The 21,516-nt window shown below is 41.5% G+C and overlaps 2 protein-coding genes across 2 annotated transcripts; one reads left to right on the top strand and one right to left on the bottom strand.

The window, feature by feature from the left end:
* The first annotated feature begins 409 nt into the window (after nt 1-409).
* Nucleotides 410-18,731, top strand: LOC143446381 (zinc finger protein basonuclin-1-like). Its single transcript, XM_076945986.1, has 7 exons — nt 410-683; nt 3,294-3,357; nt 9,992-10,127; nt 13,184-13,239; nt 13,489-14,618; nt 14,907-15,032; nt 15,684-18,731. Exons 4-7 carry the CDS (start codon nt 13,222-13,224, stop codon nt 17,308-17,310), a joined length of 2,901 nt encoding a protein of 966 aa, XP_076802101.1. The 5' UTR covers nt 410-683; nt 3,294-3,357; nt 9,992-10,127; nt 13,184-13,221; the 3' UTR covers nt 17,311-18,731.
* A 731-nt stretch (nt 18,732-19,462) lies between these two features.
* Nucleotides 19,463-21,443, bottom strand: LOC143446582 (uncharacterized). Its single transcript, XM_076946283.1, has one exon. The coding sequence runs from the start codon at nt 21,044-21,046 to the stop codon at nt 19,778-19,780; it is 1,269 nt and encodes a 422-aa protein (XP_076802398.1). The 5' UTR covers nt 21,047-21,443; the 3' UTR covers nt 19,463-19,777.
* Nucleotides 21,444-21,516: the final 73 nt, after the last annotated feature.

Genomic DNA, 21,516 nt, shown 5'->3' with positions numbered 1-21,516 from the left:
TGGCTCTTTTCTCGTATCGACTGCGATCTTTAATAATTGCCCTTGGCTTAATCCGCTTTCGCGTACGTGGCAGTGTAGTTAACGCAAGGTGTTATGCAGCCGTGTGTACGGGATTGCTAAATATAAAAACCGGACGATTTTGCGCGAAGATAAGGAGAATTTTGTAAACAGACGACAACTTAATTATGATCGAAAAAAATGCAAACATTCGACTTATCAGCTGAATACCAGTAAGACCGTTTAATCTGATAGAGGCGGCGCAACGATGAGAAGCGAAAGGTTAATCGCTTCGATGCTTCGACGATCTTTAAGGATCTGTCGCTTTGAACGGAACGAGTCGTTTACGAAGCTTAAATGCGACCAATGCAAATGTAAAGAACCTACGAAATAAATCTTTAAGACGTGTGTTAGTACTTCTCCGCTCAAGTTTGCATTCTGATGACTTGTTGATATCGAATGCAATGCAGTGATTTCAGGAAAGAAATCTCCAGTTTTGCGAAAATTGCTTCAGGTCTATACAGATTTTACAGACGCTGTAAGAAAGGTCAACATTAATTAATTCTGATCGCAGTAGAATGAATTACCAGTGACAGAAAAACCTTACTTTGACGTCATTATTGTTTCTTGTCGTCACACAAAACAGGATCATGAGAAGCAATTACTTTAGATCATCGATTTAATACGTAAGTGATTAGTCATTTAAATCACAATATGGAATTTAACCGATGTAGGTACCAATATTTTTCACACCGATATGCAATATGGCGCATCCCACACAATCAGAAAGTACCGAAGCCGCTCACAGGCTATACGGCAATCTGAGACTCTGCTGCGCAAAATAAGATGAGTCGTCTGAAACAGAATAAGATTTCTTTAAACTTACTTTGCTGAGTTAGCTGAGACCATCATAGCTCTCTTGGGATGATGTTTAGTTCAACTATTTTCCCGCTGCCACAACCGACTGTAACAGCGGTTGGAAGGTTGTCAATTTATTAATAACAGCGGTCACAGTCACTACGCCCTCACTACTAACACTTCGCATCTTAGGTGATTTATAGAGGTTCAAACTTTACTTTCGAAGTTGTTGTTTCGAATTATGGTTGTCGGATCGCTTCTGCATCGGCGAATGGCGAAAAGACATGCGTCACTGTGCCGGCCATTTTGAAGTCAAGTTACAAATTGGACGATTTGTAATATATTATTTTTATAACTTCTGAAAATCTTTTAATGAAACTTCGCAAGCTGCACTAACACGAGTATCCGACAAAAACGCATTGTGATGACAAAAGGCAAAAACGCATTATTTGTGCTATAGACAGGGTTTATTCACGCTTCGTTGCACTCAGAAGATAATGCTGGAGCGTTGCATTGTTGAATACGTCAGAGTTTTGTCGCTTTCTTTGAGATCACTTTCGTCTTAAGTAAATAAAAATAGGAAAAATAGTTGTTTAGTCCAATACAGCATCACTTGCGTTGTTTTAAGTTTTTTTTACAAATTATATCATTTGCAAAGATTCTGTTGTGACGTAGAACGTTCGCGTTAAGACGTCGCGCGCTTTACATTTTGCGGTTTTTGTTTTTCTACATTTTGTACGCTTCCTTATCTAAATACTTTTGTATAAGAATCGTGTAAAATTAAGAAAACCTGTCAAATCTAGAACAGAGATGACCCACAGACCAACTCGATCCATATCAACCGTTTACTGACGCACCTTTACAGTGAACAATAAAAAATGAACACTATGTCTGCTTTTTAAGTAATCTTTTCAAACAATTGTTTCAAAACATTCGAGCAATATTACGTAGTTAAGAGTGAAGTTGGTGGTTGAATAGGCTGATAGTTTACTGGCGTGAGTGGCCTCGGCGATGTCAAAGCCGATATAGGACGTCAAACGATTTTGAGGTCTTGCCAATGGTATTAAACTCTTCTCTGTTTTGTCTTCTGTGACCATTAAATGCTGCGCTTCAAGGATTGTGTTTCAATAATAGTGTCGCAATCTCTAGCATCTAAGAGATTCTCTAAACATCGCGGCACCAAACACCCTCGCAAGGTTAATTTCATGTTTAATAAACTTAACCAAAACATGGCCGGCCAACATCATCTTTCAGAAATACATTTTTCTTGCTTACTTTTCAGATAGATTTGAGTTTTACTAACTTTCTTTGCTTTATTAATTAGGAGCGAAGCGGGTTTTTCCCAAAAACCTAACGACGCTTCACCCACAACATACCGCCTCCATATATAAAACAAACAAGTAAAACCCCAAGGGCTATTTTTGAGCGCTAAGCGTTCGACGAATCCTACTTCGCAGGTCGAGCGAGCAGCGTCATGCCAAACGTATTGCTACAAGTTTTGCCTCAATGCACACTAAGCCGATTTATTACTATAGATTCTGTTATGAACTTCCCAAATACAAAATCGCTATTTTACAACGTGGTGACGTCATTGAACGCGATGTTTGTGTTATAACGGTTAAATATAAAATTTAATTTATGATTTGGTTCGAACGAAAATTTAATGTTGTCTTTGATGAACATACGTCACTAGTTAAAGGTAACCCGGCAACATCAGTTATGTCACAACGAATCGACCATAGTAAAATTTGCTTGAAAATCCAAAAAAAAACCTGTCAAGTTCAGATTTTTTTTCCAGGATTTTTGTTGTAATGAAAATGTGGTCGCTATATGTGTGTGTGTGTGTGTGTGTGTACTGCTGCGTGTGCTTGTTTGTTTGTGTGTATCAGTGAAAACTGCTACACACGAAATATTTCTTCAGAATTAATGCGAAATGCGGATTTAGAAATGCGCTAGAATCGTTTATTTTGAGTTTATTTCAAAACAAATTTTTTACAAATTCCTCCAGTTATAAAGCACCCACCATATTCAGAAAGGACCACGTAAAACTAGGCCTATTACTTCTATCATTTGGCTGAAGTTTTTGACCGCTTTGAATTTAAATTCATCCTCTTCGAATTTAGATTGTGAAGTATTATCACTGTAAATAGATTCTACGAGCGTTCGCATCGTATGTTTGGTATAGACAATGCAATATGATGTGACTGTAAAGCAATTGCATTAGATTTCAAGATATTTTACGATTCAAAATTTTTTTTCGGATTAATAGAGCAGTTTAACGACTTAGATTGTCAATCTCTTAAATTTTTGAATAACATTGCTATAAGTAAAATCTAAATTACTGCCATGTTATGTTTAGTTTATCTTAAGCAACATTGAATCTTAAGTAATTTGACAACATTGCAAACTGTCTTAACTTAATAAATTCATTCTTTTAGGCTTAAGTTACACTGCAGTAGGATTGTTCTGTTCAAGCCAGCTCGAGTAGGACAAGAAATTGGGGTAAGTTTTTGCCGTGTTTTGTGTTATTTTTATAACTTGGAGTCAATTATGCTCCAGGCGAGTTGAAGAATGTTGACTTCAACAACCGCTTTTAAGCAAATCTAGGATGAAATTATGGATCTTGTGAATGTTAATTAACTTGTAAAATGTTTGTGTTTTTACTCATTATCATTTAAGCAGCCTAAATACTTGCCTTAATAATTTAAGTAAAACTGATTTGAAGTTTTTATGGCGTTTACTATGGTAGTATGTACAATGTTTCAATATTCCAAAATGTGATTTTGAATTATATTTAAGACAAACGTGTTACATTTGTCACTGAGTGTACAAATTGTCCGCCAAATTTTGCACATGTGTGTTATCAATGCCCGTATATCAAGTAACAGATGGGTTTGTGACGCAATTAAATCATTTCCTAAAAATGGAATGTTCGGTGGAACGTTTTCAAAGTGGGCTTGGGTAAAGGAGAGCATCGATTATTGAATTATTTTTACAATAATTATACGTTCTCTCACGTGCAGTCGTAGCTAAGTAAATGCCGACTTAGTACAAATTATGAACGTAGCAATCCCGCACATTGCCCTGTCATGGCAAATTATATCTTGCGACCACAGCTGTAATTACCAGCAGACAACTATAGCACCATCTTATCTATTCACAAAGTGAATGACATGGAAAAGGTTGTGACGAAACAAAAGAGTGGTTTGTGCTGTAATAATGGGGTATTGTTTCGGTATTAGTTATTCGCATAATCACTCAAGTTACTGCAAATATTATTTTTGCATTTTTTACAAGTGTATACCGCATTTTGCATAACGGTTCGTTTCGCTTTCTTCAAAAACTTTTCCTAGTACTGTGTGGGTCGATGTGAGGTTAAATGATTACAAGATGTCTGTGAAAAACCGATATGGATTTAATGAGCAAAAATACGTGCAAGTGGACCTACTTGTAAGGAAGTAGTTTGCCAGCACTGAACAAAAATGTTTCATAACATTTCACTTGCGGTCTCTCGGAATGAACTTTGTCTCTGCGCAGACGACTTCACCTTTTCTTACATGTGTGAGAGTGGATCGCTTATTACAATCATAACGATCACTTTCCTACCAGATTTTATTAAATTTCACCAAAATTCACAATTACTCTCAATTTTTAGCTGACGATGCAGTGGCCGACCCGGTGATTTGATGAGTATGGTTTGGCCACAACTCATACAAAGTCCAGACTGGAGGTAACCATCCCAGTCGAGGCGGGAAATTGAAATAAAAATAACCCTCTCGTCCTATAATTAGTCGCGCCGCCAATTGCCAAACAAGACTTGGTCTAGTAATACGGAGAATTTTTATGTAACCTCTTCCTGGCAGTCGTACCATGACCTCAAACCTTCCCAATTTTGCCACAAAACACCAGGCTAAGGGCAAAGGGCGATTTGAAATTCACGGAATTTTCGTGGCCAAACTTCACGGAGTGCAACATGGCCACAGTTTGCCTTGCTAAGCAGGTGTGGTGAAAAGGTGCATGTTCATAACCACGAGCATATGTGTGACATCGCCGTTACCTGAAACTCATTCCAGCGTTTGCGCACCGTACCACTTGCATTTCTTTCAATCAAAGTTTTTAAAGCAAAGTAAGATAGGTTTTGTGTTTCTATGGAAGGCGGACACCGGTAACCTTCATTCAATTTTAATTGTGACTGATACGAAGCGAGGAGACATGGGGTGATGGGAACATTAACATTCCTTCCTCGGCTGTCTAAAACTATCGAAACGGTCGAATTGTCAGACCCCAAAACAAAATGACACATTGTGAAAGATTATTATTGCGTCACAGTAAACTTTGTTTGCGCAGCTTTGAAACGACGACGTCGACATCGATCTTTCATATTTAGCTGAAGTGAGATAAATTTCACGTGAAGAGCCAATTTTACTTCGTCGATACTTTCTGGATCCGAAATGGGTAGGCACGCGTAACAATCGAGCATTATGACCTCGATGATTGTCTACTGGAACTAACTACTGGTTAAAACAACAATCAGTCTCTGCCGAACAACTCCTCTGATAAGAAAGTCGTCGGCTGGATGACTGATTGGTCGATGTAAGCTTGTCGCCATAGCACGTCACGCATGGATGATTTCGCGGCCAACCTGGAATTTTAATATGTTAAATGAACCGTAACGAAAGTCACGGCTAAGAAGCAAATCTTGACTTTCCGTGGATATCGAGTTACGAATAGACAATCGGGTCTTGTCACATCAAACGCATTCTTGGCTGCCTCTATATCGCCAAATACGGTCCCATCTTTCTTATCTTTGCGACTTAAGTCTTGCAAACCGGGATGTTTGCTAAAATCGCACAATTTTGCCCCGAACCCTGGACACGGTCACTTATAGAGCGCCCTCCGATCGATCGTCGGCCCCATTTCGTGTCCCGATTAGGTTTCCCATGTTTTTGTCAACTCCGTACACGCCGGTCCAAGTACTTGAACTTGACATTAAAAGGAGCAGACAATTTACTTTCGTTTAAGTGATTTTCGAGTCAAAACATGTTCAAGAAAGAGCAGCCCGCAGCAGCCTGTGCAATTAAATGCAAATCAAACAAACCAACTCACTTTCAAGCAACTTTTAATTTGGTGGATGTTGTCTTTGCTAGGCGAGTGCCGCCAATCCGTTAATACCGAGTCTGAAATGTCACTTGCTTTCGGCGATTGTTCGTCGTAATCGTAATTGTTTACGTCGCAACGACTGAAAGTGAATTGAACTGGTCTCAGTTTCCGCAAAACTCTGTCGATAAATGGCGCTGAAATGATGTTCTTGAAGAAAATGTTGTACAATAATAAGAGCACATTTAGAATCCTTTCATTTTGTTTTAGTCGTCAGAGCAAAACGCATTCTTGTATATGCTGTGTGGACGCCACACACGCTCGCATTTTGCACAGACTGTCAAGGATTTGTTCAACTAGAAATTTTTTTCGCCCACGGCGCAAAAACTTTCGCGGGTTCTTTTAGAAAATATTGCTCATTATAGGTGGATTCGTGGCAATGATACGAATTTAGCAGCAATTAAAATGGCGATTTGTATGGTTATATTCAAAATGGCGATGACCATCATATAATGACTACTCTAACTTTACAGCAACATTAAACCGGCCACAAATTATATGCCGAGACTCATACGCTTCTCACTGAGAACTTGCTTTGTGCAAAGGTTGCCATTTTTTTTTCGAAACAAGGGGAGTGTATCATAGTTTGAAGTTCATGAAAACAACATTCGAGCTCTGCAAGAAATTGAACGAAAAATTCCAAAGAAAATGATGAAGCTTTCATGAAAACTTCGCCTCAGTGCTGACGCGACTCAATGATAAACCGCACCAATTACTCTTGGTCTTGCATCAGTCGACGATCCGGGATGTGGAGCTGCAGACGGTGTCAATATTTACATCGAAGCTTGCTTGTTCAAATTAAAGACTTTAAGGATGGCAGCACAACACTGCTTGAATGGCATGATTTATAGTTGATCAAGCTTGCGAGGTTTGGTTGTCCAGGGAATTCGAACACAAATTGACAAGCTTTAGATTAAAGTGTGAAAATAGACTGGAATGGGATTAATAATCTTCGCCTGAGAAGTCATTACAGCAGTTCCGTATCATCACACCGTGACATATCTTGTGTCGTTTTCGCAGCTGGATCCTGCTCAAAGTTATTGACAAACAATTATTTCTTCCGCTTCCACTAAATCCCAGCCTTCTTTCGCTCGTTTTGTCACAATCTGACAAATAATAAAAATTCAACTGCACCGTGGGTTAAGTTTAATTAATTTCACAAACTATACAGCGATAGATGCAGAACATAACACGACTCGTTCTCTCAAGCTGGACTTTGCTGCTAGGGAATGGAGGTTTATCAGTTTCCGATGTCGGGTGTAGTGGACGGAGAGACGTGGCAGATACATGCACTTGGAAGCAGAAACATTTTCCTCCGATAGTGCAGTTATAGGCTTATTTTAGGCTTACATATATGCGGTTGATGTACCGTACAATGTCTTAATGAAAATGACCCAATTGCTAATCAGCTCTCAAGACACAACAGTATGTGAATGGTTTCAAAACCCGCGAGTCCATTCTGTTCAGCGACAAATTTGATAACCTGCTACTCTATAAAGGTCATGAGGTATTTTCGAATCTCATGATAATCATGATCCGACGCATGTTCGCTATCTGACTCATCAAGAGGTCAATCGCTCTGTTCTCGGTCTTGAACTTGCTGAAGGTCGCGAGCGTCGCTTCCGGTGTCGTCACGAGTTCGTTGTTATTGGGCTGAATTCGAGAATTGTCTTTGCCAGATCGCTTTCCTCTAATCCGCTGTCGAATTTTTGTGACAGATTTCATCGCGGTTTCTTCTGTGACCGAAGAATTTGAAGTTACGTAAAAATATCGCTGATGATTCGTTGCGCGACGTCAGTCTTTCGCAGTAAATTAAATAAGTCGTGAAGTTAGAACGAAAAAGGAACAAGCACAGGCCTGAGGACTTGACAGAGCATTGATCGAAATAAGATCATATGTTGATGACAAAACGAGGAGGCGATGCGCGATTCGTATTTATGTTTATGAGATTAACCATTGTTGGCTTCATTGCAGGTAATTTGACTGTAATTGACTTTTACTCAAATTTGTTTTCACGCTGTTCGATGCACAACTTACATGCAGGTAAACTTTATCCAATTTCCAAACGATGTGAAAACTGTCAAAGATTTTCTTGACACGGGTTGTGATAGATTTTAACCCTTTTCAGTTCACGAATAACGTTTCTAATCCGAAGGTAAAGCGTTAAATGGTGGCGCATGTCAAAACTTTTGCCAAGAGCAAACAAAAATTAATGTAATTTAAACAACTTTTCACCCTGGGATCAGATATTGTAGTAATTCTGGGCCAAACATTTACGATTTCTTTAAAGTAAAATGAAAGAAAGGGGCTTGATCAAGTTGGGCGATTCTGTTCATAAACACATAAACACAAGCTACACTATTTTCAAATTCCAGGCCGCGAATGCAAGCGCTTGAAGCGTTAGAATCATAGATGCCTGTTTCGACGGAATCAAGATGTTGCCGATGTGATACCGTTCGATAACTTTCAAAATGTCTTTATAAAGGACAGAGGATTCATCTTGGCAGAGCTGAACACGACAGATAATCCGACAGCGGCATAAAAGTACAAGCGACTTGGCTTCGTGCGGCTGTTTTTATTCCGTTGACATTTCTAAGAATACTTCTCACATTCCTTGTTTAAGGCCTGAATATTGAAGGAAATATTTTCGTTTAAGACTGCGAAATCCCATTAATAATCATCCATGGTGCTCTCTATGCTACTGACGATGATTTTGGGTTTGCAGGCGCTTTAATATTTTACTTTATTGTTGTTTTCATGGTGATGATGTCGTGGAATTCTATTTGAAATATTATTCCAGTTAGAATACCAAAAGTAATTTTTACTGGTGAGACATGCGAATTCAAATTAATGTGATTTTATGTGGTAACTTATATCGAATACTTGCTGGCTATCTCGCCGCACATACCGATTAAATTAGAAACCGCTGGAAGATTTTGTTGCCTAACCATGTGTTTGTTTGTTGTTGAATTGACCTTAATCGTTCCTCGTCGTCCGCGATAACTGTAAAATCGTGACAATCGCGATTTTCAGAAACATGTATCAAGGTATATTATGAGTTCTGTCAAAAAATATAAACTATTGGTGACCCCGAAATGACTTGACATTTCGTGGAATTTGCGCTCATAAACCGCTGTCAGCTCAAGATATTTCGAGTTGTTGAGCATTAATCCGCAGCTGATAAACCGGTGATTGCTTTTCTGAACTCACGACTCTTTAATTCCATCGAATATTAGTCTCGTTGTGATGAAACGTCGCCAAGTTTGCTCTTTCAAAGGCGACACGTCTGCGAGTTGAAAGTTGAAAATATTGACTTGCTGAATTGCTCGAATTTCGCTTTCAACATTTATCGCGGATCTCTTTGACAAAGGATTGCTGACCACGTTGTACCATGTGATAGGAAGAAGACAAAAAACTATCATTTTAGGTGAAAATAACTCGACATAGAAAACACTTTACCTAATTTGGTTAAACCGATAAGAGTGTGTCCAGATTGTGACGTAACGTGAGGTAACAACTTGTTTTTGTCGGACTGATTAAGACAAAAAATAATAAAAAAACTTGAAAACAGTCTTTTGACCCACCGGTAAGATTTTACTTATGACCACAGTTAATCAATCACTGTTTGGGGCTAATTTGTACCTCGATGGACGCGGCCTCGACTTTATACGCTCTGTGTTTTTCCCTTTGGGCATTTTTTTCAATTTTGGCCAAATTTGTTTTTGTAGTTTTTTGGCCAAATTTATTTTGTGATTTCATAATTTGTTTACAAATTTGCTGCCTTTTATTTTAGGTCAGGAAATATTTTCGAAGTCACAATGGCGTTGACATTCTTGATAAACCCAATCAATCCTTATTCGATTAATCTGCTATATTAGCTATAACGTTCATGTTTGCAGCGCAGCCATTGCTTATGGAGCTGCCAGCGTTTAAGCGCGATCACCGTCTTATCTGAAACATCAATCTTCTTTCGTTGCAGGTAATCCATAGAAACATCATTTCTAATGATAAATCATCATCTTACGTCACTGATGATGAAGTCTTCCCAGCGTCGCACTCTTGCGTAGGAGGACTACATCCGTTGACATCGCCATAGCAACGCTGCAATTTCGAAGGTAAGAATCGTTGACTTGGCAGCTTACCTGATAAAATAATGAGGTCAGAAACACCATCGATCAGTCGCTTTCTGTCGCGCTGCCTCAACCGGGACCGATAAAAGAGGGCTGGGTGCCAGTGACAAAGTGCCCCCAGATAAGCGGCTTTATATGGGGAGGGGGGAAGGGCAAAATCACTTTTTGTCTTCAGCTTCTTCGAGTTAAGAGCGCCATCTTAAACTTGAACATAATATTATGACTTTTTATCCAATAAACGCTCCCTCCTTCCAAAATAACTTTCAACTTACATTGTTACGTAGTTCGTCATCCGGTCTGGCCATTGTCACGTCATAAATAGACTCCCGTTTAACGCCAGATATTTGGCAGGGCAAAAATGTTGCCTTAAATTTGTTTTTGAATTTATGACATCACGAAGGGGGAGTTAGATGGCGCCGGAATGCATTAACGACCTCATTAGCATAAAATCGCGGAATGTCTTTGGCGAAAGATCAAAGGCCATTGTTACTGGTAGTGTGACGTAGGGATCGGTTGATCCCAGTGAGGAATTTTAACTGAGCGTCGAAGTCAAACAAACTGTCGTTGATTGGTTAAAAACTGTCTTTAATAATTACAGCTCTATCGGCCGGAGCGAGGCAGGTTCGATGTGGGTAGCAACACGAAAATAAAGTTAATCATGAAAAGTTATTATTCCAATCGTTGCGCTGACATCGGCCAATCATGGCTCGTCCATCTCAATAGACGTTTCCAGTTTGAAGGAATTCCTCAAACAAACTGTGGTCCGCACTTTTTCCAATTTCCGTGTCATTTTCTTTTCCAGTCTTTGGAGCTTGCGCGCAAATTTCCAATGAATTTTCGAAATACTTTTAGGATAAATCTTTTACCGCTTTCGAAAAAGCGAAAAGCTCTTTCTCTCCAAATTCGAGCAAAGCTGGATCGTCGTATTGTTTGCAGCGGACCTGGACATTGTTACGTTGATAAGCGGGGTCGTTACGATGCAGACAACTCCCGTTGTTACGCAGGCTCAGCGACAATTCGTGTCGGAATTATCTTAATTCATGTAGATCAAGATAAGGCCCACCGCCAAAATAGAGCGAAAAAGAAAGAAAGTTTTTGTTGAAAGGGACAAGACCTGTTGTCGATCCCGACAAACCACCAGTTTAGAAACAAGCGGTAAATTAAATCTTGCGACTTAGGCAAAGTACATAGGAAAAAGCGCCAGCCTACACGTAGTCAGCAACCAGTTTTCGAGCCGAGATTTTTAATCGCCTCACGCGCAGTCTTTTAAAGGTGCTTTGGGCTCTGCCAGGTTAAACAATTATCCCTCCTCGCTCGGCCTGGTCTCGGGTGAAAGGTAGTGAGAGAGATTAGGCCCTCTGATGTGGCGCATGCATGTAAGGTATGGCGACTCTTCGGAGCATTTCAAGCGGAAAGAAGCGTCGAGAACAAATAATGTCAACTCGCTAAGCTTATAAGGATTGTTTACACGGAGTCGCAACGTGCGCGCACCTGAGCCATCTGACACTTATATCCCTGTCCTGACCTCGTTCCGTGAGGGGCGCGCACTTTTCTGCCTTTCACATTCCGAGCCGTGTGCCGGGCAAAAGCACTTTCTTACGCGCCGCCCGCCTATTTGGGACGGGTGGTTGAACCTAATTCGAGACCTTTTGGTTAAAATCCGCTGCGAAGTCGCGAAGGTTTATTTAGCGTGACGGACAGATGAGCGTTGTAAATTAGTTTGTGATGAAACAATGGCCATTATTGATGCACAAGCGACCTCTGTGCGTTCGTGTTGACGCAACAAGTCCATTATTTATTGAAAAGAAATCGTTATCAAGCGAAATTGTGTTGTTCGTTAATTTATGTCGAAAAAATAAATATGTTTGTGAAAAAAATGGAGTCTCCCTCTAATATTGACGCCGTCGCGCTGGGGATGGACATTTAATTAGTGTCAGTTTCGAAATAAGTTATGTGCGCAAAACACACAGAGAAGCGATTACTTCTTAGATGAGCAATCGTCGTAAGAGTCCATTTTAGGAAAAACAACTATATGTGTCCTCGTTTCTTGTACATTAAGTGTTAGGTGTCGGAAGGCGTGGTGGGGAGCCGACATATTTTCACACTAACAGCAAAGCAGCCGGTGCGAGCAATAAAAGCTAAATTTAGATACAATTAAGGTGCGTTTCATAAAATTAAAAAATAGCGACACGCTTAATGTTAACCAGGCAGCGAATAATATGATGTTATTAAGCGGACAGAGGGATCATTTTGTCGCGCCGGGGCGGCATCTAGCGAGTACAACCGGAAATCAAATTACAGCCTTGCAAGGAGCCACCAATCGAACATTTTCGCAATATATGTAATTTCCTTGCTGTAATGTCGCCCTTTTCTTCCATTATTATCTGTCGCGAGCGAAAATTGTGTGTCTATTAAGCCAGGATCGCTCACGATCATGAGGAGGACAGGGTAATTACAGCTCTCAAGACAGCGGTTGCTTGCCAACTTTCGAGCTATCAATTTTAAGGTCAAGTACGTATAATACTCGTTCGCGTGTAAGTCGGCCCACTTCCCCAGACAGCCGCGACAGACTAAAAACGCGATTTAAATAAAATTAAACGGTTGGTTTGTTGCATGTTGGCGGCCGCGTTGAGTTTACGATATTGCTTTGAGACCGAGTCAAGCCGAAATGCTTTTTCTTGTGAAACAAGTCGGCAAATGTCCGATATTGTAAAAGACAAGTCAGGCACTAAAGTAAAATTGTAAATAAATTGTGTTAAAAATGGTGCAACGAGCTGAGAAAGAGTGAGGTGTTTTGCACTTTATTGTATCAATGTTGACACGTTGACTATCTTATTGATATATATCTTATCTTATTTTGTAAACTTTTTAAGAAAACTTGCTTTTGAGTTACAAAAGGTTTTGCCCAGTAATGACAAAGAAAACAGTGTTTATGAAAACGGAATTTATTTTTAAGTTATTTCTCGAGAAAAAGTGAAAAGCATAACTAAGAGCATATCCGTTGATATTCCTAAGTGTAAATGTCTGTGATTTTGTTTTAGAACAATAAAGTAAAACTGAAATACGAAGACATCTGGAAATGTTAGCAAATTGTCAGGTATTAAGTCAAAGTGTTTAAAGTTAAAATATGGCGTTATACATTAGTAGCCAGTGTCAAATAAATTCGACGACAAAAGTTTTCCACATGTTTTAATTTTTCCCACATTAATTTAGCCTCTATCGTTTCAGTAAGTGTTGATCTAAACCGCAGTTATCCGGCAAATTTAAGCAGCATCTTGCAATTTACACGTAAGCTCAAGTTCATGTTGACGTTCAAGAGTTTACGGGGATCTGTTTTCTTCCGCAGGATCAAAGAATGATCTCCCTCCCCGCCGCGTTCACCCGCGCATCCACGTCGGATCACGTCTTTCAAGCGTCACAATCGAGTTGTCTTGGTAACAAACGCGTCATCAATGCGCATCGTGGTTTAACCACGTCACAATCTGATGGTCCTTACAAAGGAGGACCGACCAGCATGAAGGAGGCAAGCAGCGATGATAGAAGAGGAGCCACTCCGGATGCTACTTCCAGAAATGACACCGCTGCGTCCGGGGCGAGCAAGACATCAATGGACGAACATCACACCAAAGTTGGAAGACTTTCGGATGGTTTTGGACGCGCTCTCCCGCTCGGCGAAGACGTCACTTCCTGGGAACAAAGTAAAAAAAGGAAAAGGAAGAGTCCTTCTCCTGCATTGGAGGAGTCGATGAATTGGCCGGGAACCCTGGGAGCTTTTCAGGAGCCGTACAAATCCGTTCTTCCGTGGCTGTGGGCGCAATGGCACTCAAAAGGAATCAGGCCAAGCGAAGCCATGGAAAACTTGAAGTCCAGGCAAAACGAGGAATCTTCTGACAGAGTCTCGTCCTCCGAGAGCAACGACAAGTGCGTGCAGTGGCTAAAGCATCACCATCGCAACAAGAGCAGTGGTTCCGAGGAGGAGCAAGACCATCCGGATGACGATGTGGAAATCACAGCTTATCGCGAGAACTTCCAAGAGACGTTTAAAGGATACAGGAGGTCTCATTCCATGCCAAATGCTTCATCGGCTGCACCCTCAGCAAAGTGCTTGTACGACGCAAGCGAGTCTTTTTCTGACCCGGGAAAACGGAGCCCAGCTTCCGCTGATATCTTAAAACATTCCGAGGTCAACGACAGCCTCCAACAAAATAACCGGGAGAAGCTAACTCCTTCAAAAGAATCAAATGGTCCTCCGACCCGCTCTTTTCCCTTCTTCAACTTCTCAAGATCCGGTGAGGACACTGCAGCAAGCGGAACATTCAAAGCAGCGGATAGTCACAGCGCCGCGGAACAGAAAAACAGCGGACCCAAAGACGGATGCACAACGCTACCCGGGGGAGAAATACACGGCGGAGTTTGGATCCCCACAAGGTCACGAAATTGTCATTTGTGCGGAAAAGAATTCAAAAACGTTTACAGGTAAGCGCTGTAAAAGAATTCGACCAATCTTGTTACGCAATCACTTTTGAAAAGACGTTTCCAAAAAAAGAAAACAAACAACTAAAATCAATTATTTCTGAAACACAACGCACTTTGTGATGTAATAACTCGTTACTGTTTCTTTAGCGTAAATTGCTTTAATACGAACTAGCTTTCACGTTCGCTTAAGTTTCATGCAAAAACGAACAAAATTTTCTTTAAATTTTGAAACGATTTGGTTTGAAATCAGCACGAAGCAACTCACGGAGTATACTCGCTTCTTTGCAGCGTCAAGCTCCATATCAAGAACGTCCATCTGAAGGAGATGTGGCAGTGTTCGGTGCCAGGCTGCAGCGCCACCTTCCCATCAAAGAGAAGCAGGGACCGCCACAGCGCCAACGCCAATTTGCACAGGTGAGGAGGAATATTCCCGCAGAAAATGTCTTCTTCTAAATCTGAGAGATTTTCTCTGATCAACGTGTGAATCGTTGTGATCAATGCGCGAACCGTTGTCAAGTTCAAACAAAACACTCGAAATGTTTCGTTATGCTTGAACGAGCACGCGTAACGTTACACTAAACAAACCGCAGTGAAGTTTACTTCGCCAAAACAGCGCATCGCTTAAACTGATAAAGAATAATGGGGCAAATGGGATTTCACAGATAATTGTTTTAGCCCCTCGACAATTTCTAAACATTCATAAAATAGAAAGATGTAAATGCAAAGGCCTAAACCAGTTAGATGAAGAAAATAATTGTTTTTTTTTAAAGCGCATTTTAAAACGACATTCAGAGCTTCACAAAATTAGATTTCCGGGGGAATACATCACACTCAAAATTTAAATCTAATCGTAATTAAACCACATTGTGCAGCACGTTTGTGTCAAATGTTTAAATGCACGTTGATGATAATTGTACAGCCGCCAATAATGTACTTATAAATAAAGTGATGGCTTTGAGTACGAGAGAGAGCTTTTGTGTTATTGAGTTGATGTTAAAAGCTTCGAATATAACGCCGTAGGATATTTTGTGTTTAAAGTTGGACCATGTTTTATTTCTTACGCAGCAAACTTCGTCTGCGAGGGATCTACAGCGACCCGAGGATCAGCAGTCAGACTGCCGGTATGACCGAGCAACTAAAGGAGCAACTGATGCCAATTTATCGACCGCAGGGTATCGACCGGAGCGGAGAACCAGATCTTTGTGGAGGAATGGAGCAAAAGCCCTCCACATCTTCTCCCAAACATCCCGTCCACAACAGCAAAGCGGAGCAGGCAAGAATACTCCACAAGGAGAAGCCGAACCGTACCGTACCGATCGGTGCTTGTGAGAAGATCGAGAAAGAAGACGCGAAAAAATTGCCGCCATTTCCGATGATGCCCGGCGACTGGCAGGCCATTTACCAGAAGTTCTTTCAAGAAGCGATGAAGATGTACAGCGAAGCACCGCCGCCGACGGGGTTTCCCCCAAAACAAGCCTGCTTTGGTGTGGCAAGCCAGGATTTGAAACCTTCTCTCTTGAGGAATGATTTCAGGGATGCAAGTGCTCCTAAACAAGCAAAGATCGAGAATCCCTCCAGGCCTGATGGAGACAAAAAGCGATCCCGGAGCACCGTTGTCTTCCCATCGACTTCCAAAGATGCAGACGCGGCAAACAACGAAAAATCTTCGCGCAAAACTTCTGCAATATCGCTCCCAGATGTCGGATCGAAGCAGGAGCACAAACTTCCTCATTATCCGTCCTTTTCCTCCTTGAACAATCCCCTCCTGCAAAGCACAGCCGTACCTGGGAGTTTTCCGTGGCCGAGTCCGTTCATTCCCGGAGCAACTCCGCCCAACAATGGGGCCCTGTTCAAAGGGCGGAATGCAGGTGGTGAAAAAGAGGAATGCAAGAAAGAAGGTCGGGGAAAGAGCTTTGATCTTCTCAATCTAAGTCAGATGGCAGGTCGCGCGTCTGAACTTTCCATCTCCGAAAGAGCGAGCGAGAATTTGAGACGAAGATCGGTTCCAAATCATCCTTATGACGTCACAATGCAAAGAAAGAACAGCGCGAGCCTCAGCGAAATGGAACGATTTCAATTGCTTCGCCGATTCTCCACCGTTACGCCTTACCCGCAGCAAGCTTTTCTCAGCAAGGTAAACCCGACAGGTTTCACCCCAGGCTTCGGGCCAACTTTCGAATCTGCGCCGGGCCTCAACGCTTTGACTCCCGGCTGGAGCCCATTCTGTTCTCCGAGCGCTTTACTCATGCAGTCAAAATTCTCCGCGCAGCCCACTCTAGCCAATTACAATACGAATTGGACACTTCTTGCGGCAGCCATGGCCGCTAACAACAACCGAGCAAGATCGACGGAAGCCACGAATTCGCTGTTTTCCAGCAGCGAAGCCACAAACTTGCCGTCTGAATTCGAAGGTCGTACTGAGGGGATGCCATTCAACTCTATCACAGAGATGGACGACCCAACTCTAAGTATGGAGGGAAACACCTGGAAAACGGGGCCGGTCCAGTGCCACATATGTAAAAGAATGTACAGCAACAAGGGAACTCTTCGGGTCCATTTTAAGTCGGTTCATCTGCGCGAAATGCACAGGTGCACAGTACCCGGGTGCGACATGATGTTCACTTCCGTGAGAAGCCGGAACCGGCACAGCCAAAATCCTAATCTACACCGAAGCCTTAATTTTCAAGCCTGAACCAACGCGCCAGGAATATCATCTTGTTTACGCGGCAATTACAGTCGCCAGACGCTATTATTTTTGCTTTTTGAAGCAATTGGCATCGCAGTTTGTGTGTTTGCAGGCAGCGGATCTGAAGCTGTACTTGCATATACGATTGTAAGAGACTTTTATTAGAAACGTTATCGAAAAAAATGTTGTTTTTTCTCATAAGTTCCACTATGATACAACACTATTTCATGTCTACAAGTCCGTTGGGATTTGACAATATTGCAGTATTTTAACTATATAGTAACAATGTTTCGCGATAAGATGTATGCATTTTATCAAAACCGAATGCGCGGCCATGTGTCACGTGTTTCTTCAACGCATGTATTACGTCACTGTGCCAAATAAAAGAAGCCTTCCGCCACAAGATGGTGCCAAAGAGTAGTTCCAACTAGTCCGCAAAATTCTTAACATTCACAAATTTGTTGCCAAATCGTCACCGTTGGTCGCCCTCAACGGTAAAACTTTTCGACTTTCTTTATGTGTTGCTGCATGTTCGTTGTTCGTTCGCATTAGCCATTGTGTCTTCTTTCATTTCAATGGAGAATTTTAGAAGAAATCTTCGGTCATTTTGTTTGACCCAAATCAAGCTACGTGCCAAAATTACATCATCAATTTATGATAATATTGTTATGTAATAAGCGTCAATTACAAAGTCTACCGAAGTCACGTGTGGTGATTTTATACATAACTTTTATTGCGAAAATTTATTCTTTCCTGTTACAATTTTATCATTGTTGTTAACCTGTGGTAGGCCTATTTCTTTGTGCCTTCTTAGCCTTATCGTGTAAATTTATACAATTTGTGACTGTGTCATCACACGTGCCAGATACAAATGTGCTCTAAACATTAATTGAGACTTGGTGCTTGTGCAGAATTATAAACAAAGCACAAAATTGAACCATATGCTTTTCGCTTATAAGGAGCATAAAATTAAAAGGAAGCAAGAGAAAGTGTTAAACCTGTCATTTTCCTTTTTTATTGCCAAGAAGTTTCACGTTTTTACCTGCTTGTCATGTTTGACTTCATCTATTGCGTCATATTATGCCGTTTGTCTCATTTCTTGAACACAAAAGCGTGATTAGTTGTGTATTTGATGGTGATCATAGTTATGGTATATAGAAGAAATATTTACAATGAAAACATTCTTCAAACACGCATCAAACAGCATTTCCACCGCTGGGTGTCTTATCTACGGTTCATAAAAATACCTGGCCCCAAAACATCAAAATTTACCCGTTTTTGCTTAAGTTCAAAAGAAAAACCGGGATGTATTTTATATTGCCAAGTTCCCTATTTGTGATGACGTTTGCGCTCGTTTTTGCTTTTTGTTTACTCTTTTCGAAGTACGTCATTATTTCGTCACACCAGAAATAAATTCTTGATTTCTATACTTGTGTTCGGTGTATACGTTGCTAACTATTAAATATCTGTTAACAAAACTTTTGTTTGCTTTAAAAATGAAAGCAAAAAATCCAGCCAGCCGGGTACCAGCAGGTACCGTGGTTTGTAAACCGTCATTATCAATAATCTTTGGCTCGGAAAAGGAGCGACTGGAGCTCACGATCAAGGAAGTCTCGTTCTCGCGCCTGTTTTTATAAACATGGCAGAACATTTTTTTATTACAATGGCCAGAAATAGAAGGTACATTTACTTTAAGCTCGCTTGAAAGCTGCACAGGACATCTGGCTTTCATTCGATCGCTTCAACTTCCGGAAATGACGTAGGAACGTCTCGCGGTATTGATGTGAAAATGTGCGTTCTATCATCAAACACTTTCAGCCTAATACGAGCGCGACGCCTTAAAATAATAACACTTCAATAAGTAGGGAAATCTCGATGTGGGTTTGGCGACAATTCACAAACAATTCTGCTGCTGTTTCTTGCCAAAGCACAACATGGGAATTTTCTTCGTTTTAAATCACTCTGTAATCTTTCACTTATAATTCAAATTATCGGGTTTGAATTGTAGCGATGCCGAAATGCCAAGTACTAAGTTAATCGTTCTTTGCATAGAACTTGTCGGAATAAAGTTGCGTTTCTACTTTAAACTTTACTGAAACGATCTTTGTGCGAAACATGTCCTTTCCAATAAACTGTGAGATTTAATTAAAAACTCCGGGGTTGAAAATTGTCGACAGCAATGTTTCAGGATATACACAACAATCATTTTCAATGCTGACGCAACAAACGAAGCAATGCAATAACCAACTGCTGTGCAAAACCGAGCACATTGTGACCCACGCTTGCACCGAACCGATTCAATTAATTAAACTAGAAACCGCGTACAAGCATTAAACATAGCACTGTGGCCTGAAGCTACAGGTTAAACCGAAGTAAACTCGGCCTCACATAAACGCAGACCAAGCTACGTGCTCCAGTTTATTAAAGTACGAAATGGTAAACAGCCAAAGGCTAACGCTACAAGCAGCAAACTCTAACACCTACCAATGTCATAGGAAGTGTTTGCTCTAGAATAGAGACGATTCGCCAAAGATCTTGAAAGCGTTCTTCTGCGACTTGACAGAGATTGAGATCGTAAAAAATTCGGTTCAATCGGACTGCTGGTGGTTTGTCTGGCTCTCTGCCGCCATCTCGTGTCACTTGTTGTTCTAGGCAGTGGGATGCAAGTGGAAGAAATTCTTTCAGATATCGAGCTTTTTCGTTTGGACAAGTCGCTCTTTGAGAGATTTAACACTGAGAGACGAAGCATCTTCTCGCTTCCGTTTTTAGTGAAGATTTCCTCATACATCGGAGGCGTGGTCGAGTACGAAGAGACGCTCCCGAACCGGAAGCTCGACTTCCTGCTGAAATCTCCAATTTCAACCACAGGATCGAACTCGATATCCGGTGGCCGGCCGCTCATGAAGGTGCACGTCACCGATAACCGATCGCTCGCTCCCCCTTCCAAGTCTCGACGTGGCAAGCTCGTATTGGAGGTTCTGTTATCGATGATAGCTGGTGCCGTGTGTCGCAAACGGCGGCGCCGCCAAGAACGTCGAATAGATTTTCCAAAAAGTTTGAAGAAAAGAAGGGTAAAAATTAAAGCCAAGCCACATGATGCCAGCAAAGAACCGATGGTGTTATTCGAAGGATCAACAACCAAGAAACCGAAGCCAATGAGGACCAAGAGACAGCCAAATACCACAAACAGAGAGCTTAGTACCCAATTGCAACAGTGGGTACGACCCGGAGGATAAGGAAAAGGCGGAGGGGTGGGAACCCGTTGATCAGGGTCGGAGATGTGTTGCTCCACAAGCCACCTCCGATATTCGTCTGCCAATTCTTCGCTGTTGTTTTCCCGGAGAAACTGTTGAACGGTATCAGGAAGATTTGTGGTACGGATCCTCTCTCTTCCGGGTCTGTCCGAACCCGAAATTGCATTCCGTCTCCTTCGTGGCATCGCGCGGGCATTGTTAGAGCTATAACTTGACCGTAAGGTGTCCATATAGAGCCATTCCCTATCCAGAGAAGACGACGAATTCATTTCATTTGAAGCCAGGACAGAATCATTACTTTGGGGACCAAATTGACGTCTCCGGTGTGTCGGGGCCGGAGGAGTAACAAAACTCGAAGGCAAGGGCCCCCTCCTGGGGCTAAATGTTGGTCCACGGGACGGAGGTGGCCTGGGCTGCCTTATAACCTGGGAAGTACTGGCGCTTGGGACGTCGCCACTTGCGGCAGGTAACTCAGGCCATAAAGTCATCACAGAATAAATTTAAACAAAAAATCTAGTCGTCGCCGCCACCTGCGCAAACAAGACCTGGCTCAGTCTATTATCTGAGAACGTCACAACTCATCCTTCGCTAAACGCGGAAATCACGAACGACCACAAACGTTTTAACAAATTTTCAGTAATTTGTTTTTCTGCGAGTTGCGATAAACGAAAACTTTTTGCAGTCATTCGCTCTGTGATCACGAGCAGTTTCTGTGTTTGACCCCAAATAAGTACCAACTTAGCCAAGACCACAATAATCGGTTAAGCATACGTTTTAATATATTTCTACGCCCTGATGCATTCTATTAAACGCCTTGCTATATCATAAGCGCCATTTTTTGTTGAGACGCGTTTTATGTTGGTGCATTTATGCCGAAACCGGACAATCGTATTTATGACGTCATACTATAAACAAAGCGGTCGGGGAGGAGGGTTGCTCAAAGAGAAGCGGTTAGCTT

The sequence above is a fragment of the Clavelina lepadiformis genome, chromosome 2 (assembly GCF_947623445.1).
Source record: "Clavelina lepadiformis chromosome 2, kaClaLepa1.1, whole genome shotgun sequence".
In the NCBI taxonomy this organism is placed as follows: Eukaryota; Metazoa; Chordata; class Ascidiacea; order Aplousobranchia; family Clavelinidae; genus Clavelina; species Clavelina lepadiformis.
The sequence above is the reverse complement of the archived record's forward strand: the minus strand, read 5'-3'. Positions and strand labels throughout refer to the sequence as shown.